Source organism: Pteropus vampyrus, unplaced genomic scaffold (genome assembly GCF_000151845.1).
Source record: "Pteropus vampyrus isolate Shadow unplaced genomic scaffold, Pvam_2.0 Scaffold65, whole genome shotgun sequence".
Taxonomy (NCBI): domain Eukaryota; kingdom Metazoa; phylum Chordata; class Mammalia; order Chiroptera; family Pteropodidae; genus Pteropus; species Pteropus vampyrus.
The window spans coordinates 2,391,330-2,396,870 of NW_011888846.1; the positions used below are offsets into that span (position 1 = coordinate 2,391,330).

The window sequence follows — 5,541 nt, forward strand, 5'->3', positions numbered from 1 at the left end:
GCGCAGAGAGGTGAGGGGCAGCAACGGCTGCCACACCGGACACAGGGCAGGAATCCCTCCCGGAACTTTCCACACAGCTGGAGGCAGGGAGGGTCCAGAGGGTGGCGTGGCCTGGGTGGCCTCACCAGGGGGCTCATAGCTTCAGGAGGGCAGAGAGGAGGCAGAGCACTAACTGACGGAGTCATGCTGCTTCCTCTTTCTACTCCGTTTCAGAGGTTCTTGCTGTTTTTCTTCTTGAATTCTCTTCTCCCTCTTTTCTCTCCTCTCCTCACATCCTGCTTAAACAACCATCCCCCACGCCAGGGCTCCAAGACACAAAGGAAAACAGCTTCCCTTTACTGAGGGCTTAGTCAGAGTGAGGCACTGGACTAAGCTCCCCCACCCCCCACCCCTCACCCCCGGGTTATCTCGGTTAATCAATCCTTGTTGTAACCTTTGGGACCTCTTGATTGCCCCTATTTCACAAGTGATGAACTGAGGCTTTGATTTGGCTGAGATCCCCCCAGCCTGGATCACCCCGAGGTCATGCTCTCAAACATAGCCCTTGGAGGTCCAAACATCAATGGTCCCTGAGCCCTTGACCCAGGTTGGCCCCTCAAAAGTTCCACCTGGTTCTGCCCTGGCTCAGATGCACTTCTTTTGAGGGCAACTTTCCTCTCTGTCCAACCCTTGGGGGAAACCAGGGCAAGGTGAGCCCAGCGGGAGCAGCCAGGTGGCACCCTGGCTCGGGGACAGCCGTGGCGGAGGCTGGGGAGGCAGTTCCCGGCTAGTGTGGGCTCACAGGACAGAGGCCAGCCTCAGGCCGGCTCCCCTTCCAGGTCGCTGAATGGGGGTTTCCAAGCCTCTCAGGCTCAGGGACCCAGCGCGGCTGCACCAACGGGGTAGGAGGGTGGGAGGAGCCGTCCTGAGGATGGCAGAATGACTGTGAGCCCTGCCTTTCGGTGAAGAAACCGGGGACCCGCAAGACAGCAAAAGGGCTGGGGATGCTGGAAGAGGAGAATTACCCCCTGAAAAAGGCCCCAAGGGTTAGGTTTGCCCCTGAGCTCCACCTCACCGCAAAACGCTTCCCTCTGATCATCAACAAGCCTACAAATCTTAAATCTGGGTTTCCGGATATGTCTCCAACGCTGGTGGACAGACATTTCACTCGGATGTCCCAGGAGCATCTCAAACTCGATTATGACAGGCTAAATCATCACCCTCTCCCCACATGGGGTCCCCCATCTCAGACCTCTGTCTGTTAGTGGTTCCAGCAGCGCTGCTACCAAGGGTTTGGCAGGTTGTTACTCAAAGGGCAAACGGGGGCTGGACCAAAAGCTGCACTCTGCTCAGGGAGCCAGGCGCCCTGCTGTGTTCCCCTGGAGGGAGGGGCGCCTTGTTGTTTTTTTACCCAAAGACACCGTCTGCTCCCTGCTATGTGCCCCTAGAACACTGCGTGCGCGGTGGCACTGCTTCTCACCACTCAAAGGTGCCCGCGGGGCGGTCTGGACCACAGTGTGGGCAGCATCTGGGGTCAGGCTAGAAATGCAGCATCTCAGGCCCCCCACAGTCCCGGTGAGTCAGAATCTGCACTTTAACAAGGTCCCCGGGGATTCATTTGCATAGCAGAGTTTGACAAGGCTGTGGGGTGTCCCCCAGTCGCCTAGACTTCAAGTCCTCAAATTCTTCTTCAGCTTCCCCCAGTCTTCTGTCTTCCATGTCAGCTGAGACCCTGTGCACCTCCTGCCTGCCTGGGCGGAGCGGCTTTCTAACCGACCTGGCGGGTTCTGAGTGTGAGTGCCCTTCCCGCCTCCCACGGTTTAGGCTTTCATTGCGCCCCAGCGCCCCGCTATTGCTCCAGGGCCTTCCCCGCATCGCACTGCCTGCACGAACTTTTAGCCTCCATGTCCAGAGCTTTTCCCTGCCCCACTGCCCTTCATGCTCACCCCCGATGAATGCTTCCCTCCTCACCTGCCACCGAATCCTCCTACGCGAGTCCCCTGCCCATCAGGCAGGCCCGGTTCTTAAGGAGCTTATAGCCTCGCGATGAAAAGATCCAGAGCAAGGGCAGCCAACTACCTGGGGAAAGGTTCCGGGGAGGATGTCATGTTTGAGCAGAATCCTAAAAGCTGAGCGGGAGCCTGGCCAGTAGACACGGTCGAGAGGGTAGGAGTGAGAAAGAATATGGGGCTTCTAAGACCTGTAAGGAATCTGGAAAGGCCTGGACAGGGCGGGGGAGGAACAAAGCTGGAGAGGCTGTAACCCAGGCAAGGACATGGGGTTCAACTCTCTTGGAGACATGGGGTTCCTGACGAGCTCTCGGTAGGGGACGGCGTGATCTCGCTTTCCCCATCTATTTAAATCCTGCCCAGCTTCCAAGGCTCTGAGAAGCCGTCCTGACGACCCCAACCATGACGTTCTCTCTTGTCCTGGATTCCTGCAATGCCTTTCCACGTGCCATTGTGCAAACCCTGTCTTGGTAGGACGCTCGTCAACCGTCATGTGTGAGCGTCTTGCCTCCTCCACTAAGTTATGAGTCCTTTGGGATCAGGAGTTGTGTCTCATACTGCTTCCTATCCCCCTGCAGCATTACACACAGGGGGTACCTAATAATGAGTTTGATAATCATCTGGTATTTCTTTCACAGGCCTGGCAGTTATGACTCTGATCGACCACCAGGGGGCAGCAGGACGCACCTCTCAGCTCACATCCCCTGTGCAGACTTAAGAATCAATGGCCCTTTGAGACCAGTATGGCTGCCCAGATGCATCGTGGGCCATGCTTCTGGGGTTCACTGGGCATTTGGTGCGGGATGAAGCTCAACCTTGGGGAGATTTATGCGCCTTCACTAGAACAGCATTCCACCTTCCCCTGCTTCCCTGCATGCTCGCCACTGAGGGCTGCTTAAGAGACAGAAAGGCACACGGAGTGATCTGAAGCTGCGGGAGGCAGCAGCACCCCACTCTGCCGAAAGCTTTGGCCTAGCCCCCTGCGGTGTGCCCAGGCTGTGCCCTGGAGACAGAGAATTAGGAAGCCATACAAGAACAGTGCCCTCCCACCCCTGCCCCCCGTGTCTGGCCTCTCCTCTCTGTGCCATGAGGGCTGTATAGCAGAAATGGCCTGGACATGGGGGGGACATGGAGGTACAGGCAGAGTCACAGGTCTGAAGAACCACTCGAGGCCCGACTGTGCCACTCAGCAGCCACCTCAGCTCAGAAACTGACCACCTTTCTCACTTGTAAAAGAGAGATTACCTCAAAACTCAGCTTACAGGTGCGATTGTGAGCAAAAAGTGAGATCTATGTATGTGGGAGCCCCTTGTAAACTAAAAGATCCTTCAAACATGGCGATCTGTGGGGAAAAGGAAGGCCCAGACATTTTGTGGCTGCTTAAGTCTCTTACAATCATAAACCAAGAAGGCTCATCATGTAAAGGGCATGCAGTGAGCTAGCCAGGTCCCAGCCAGTGTCCCTGAAGGCCCAGTACTAATGGTACAATTTAGCATTGAAATTCCCACACCCAGTGGCTCTCTATTATTTTAGGTGGGCTCATTTTCTCTTTACACCTAGATGCAAATGATAACAATCAGCGCCTCTAAACAACACTTGGCGGTTTACAACATGCTTGCATTTATATCCCCTCCTGTGATGGGCAGGCTCTAAGGTGGCCCCCGATGAGCCCAGCCGCCTGGCAGTCGCGCCCGAGTACTCCTTTCCCTGCCCCTCGCGGGGCGGTACGACCTGTGACCTGCTTTTATCTAAAAGAATACAACACGGATGATGGGATGCCACGTCTGTGAATAGATTAGATAACGTTCTGACTGCCTTCTTGCTGGTCAACTCTCTCCCATGCTGGTTTTGATGCAGCAAGTTGCTATGCTGGGGAGGCCCACGTGACAAGGAACTGAAGGTGGCCTCTGGCCCTCAGTCCACTGGACGGCAGGAGTTGAGGTCCTCGATCTAACAGCCCAAAAGGAACTGAATGGTCACCTATGTGAGAGCCGAAGTAGATCCTTCCCCAGCCGAGCTTTCAGATGAAAATGCAGCCCCACAAGTGCAGCCTCCGTCAGCCCCTGAAGCAGTGGGCCTTGCTAGCCAGGCCTGGATTCCTGACCCATGGAAACTGTGGGATCATCAACGTTTGTTGTTTCAAGCTGCTCAGTTTATGGTAGTTTGCTATGCAGCAAAAGATAGCTAACATCGCCTTTGAACCATAAAAAACAAAACCCACACAGGAGGGGAAGCCATTAAGCGATTTGCCTCAAGTTATACAATAGCAAGTGTCTGAGTCACGCAGGACCCCAGTGCCAGTGCTGTGGAGGTTGCATCATACCAGCCGCCTCCTGATTAGCTTCTGGAGGACAGGAGAAAGAGGTCCCTAAGTTCCCCCCCAGGGCCTAGAAGACTTGGGCAGAATGGATTTAGTGGTGGCCAACTCAAGGACAGAGGGCAGCCACAGAGGACAAACCTGTTGCCAACTAAAAACACCCGGGGCCTGCCCTCTGTGACCTTGACCCTGGTACTCCGTCTCCACCATCTCTCCCCACCCAGGTGGGGCCCAGATGTCTTCTTCTGGGGGGAGAAGGGTTGGCCTGTGCCTTACACTTACGTGAAACAGCTGAAGCAGTGATGGCCCAGTCACGCAGGCCGCACCTGAGCAGACAGCAGCTGGGGGTGCGTCATGGCCAAGGGCATCAGTCCCTGCCAGAGAAGAGGGAGGAAGATCAGTGAGAGCTGGGAGGGGTGGGGGGAGGACAAAAGGACAGACAGACTCGTGCTGGCACCTGGTTGTGACCCCAAGACTCTGGAGTGGATGTCCCCAAAGGGACTTATTTCTTGACTTCCACGGCTGCCTTGGTCTCCGAGGCCCCAGCCTGAGAACCCAGGGACAGACTCTGAGGCCACATCCTGTCTCCTGCTCATTCCCTCCTCTCAGTGCTGCTGCCCGGAAGAGCCCTCTGCCCATCGCGGCCGCAGGACGCTGGGCAGAGCCTCTGCCTTGTTCCAGGAAGTGAGAACTCTGACCCGTCCAGTGGGGGGAAGGAAGTCTGGCTGCTGCTTTCATGCTTCACTGGAGAACTCTGACCCGTCCAGTGTCAGGTGTGTCCTTATTGCCCACATGGCTGACCCCCGTCTCAGTGGTCCCACATACCTTTTTCCCGCTCCCTTCCCCATTCTCCCCTGGGTCTGTCCATACTCCCAGTGCCCGGGCTGCACGCTCCTTTCTCTTTCTCCCATGTTCCGACTTCCCTCAGGCCAGCATGCCCACTAGACAGCTGGATGAACGAGTTCGACAAGATGCTAAGATCATCCCGGGATGACAAGCTCATCGTGCTACAAATGGATGAAGGAAGGGGCCCAACTGAAATGTTTAGGAACCCAACAGGGGCACATTACTGGGGGGCCCCTGCAGGCCAAAATTCTTTAAATAGCCACTCAACATTATTTAAAGGAGAGTCTGGGCCCTACACCGAGAATGGGTGACGCCCTACTCTGCTCATGGTCCTGGGGAGGGCAGGCCCCACAGGGTGTGTGTTTGGGGAGGAGACCCAACTGTTAACTG

General features: G+C 55.9%; 1 protein-coding gene across 1 annotated transcript in view; it reads right to left on the reverse strand.

Annotated features, from left to right (window-relative positions):
* The window catches only part of FAM163A (family with sequence similarity 163 member A), a 6,216-nt gene extending 908 nt beyond the window's left edge, over nt 1-5,308 (reverse strand). The window contains exon 1 of the mRNA XM_023531225.1: nt 5,131-5,308. Within this exon, the coding sequence (XP_023386993.1) occupies nt 5,131-5,308 (178 nt within the window). The remainder of the gene's footprint in view (nt 1-5,130) is intronic.
* Nucleotides 5,309-5,541: the final 233 nt, after the last annotated feature.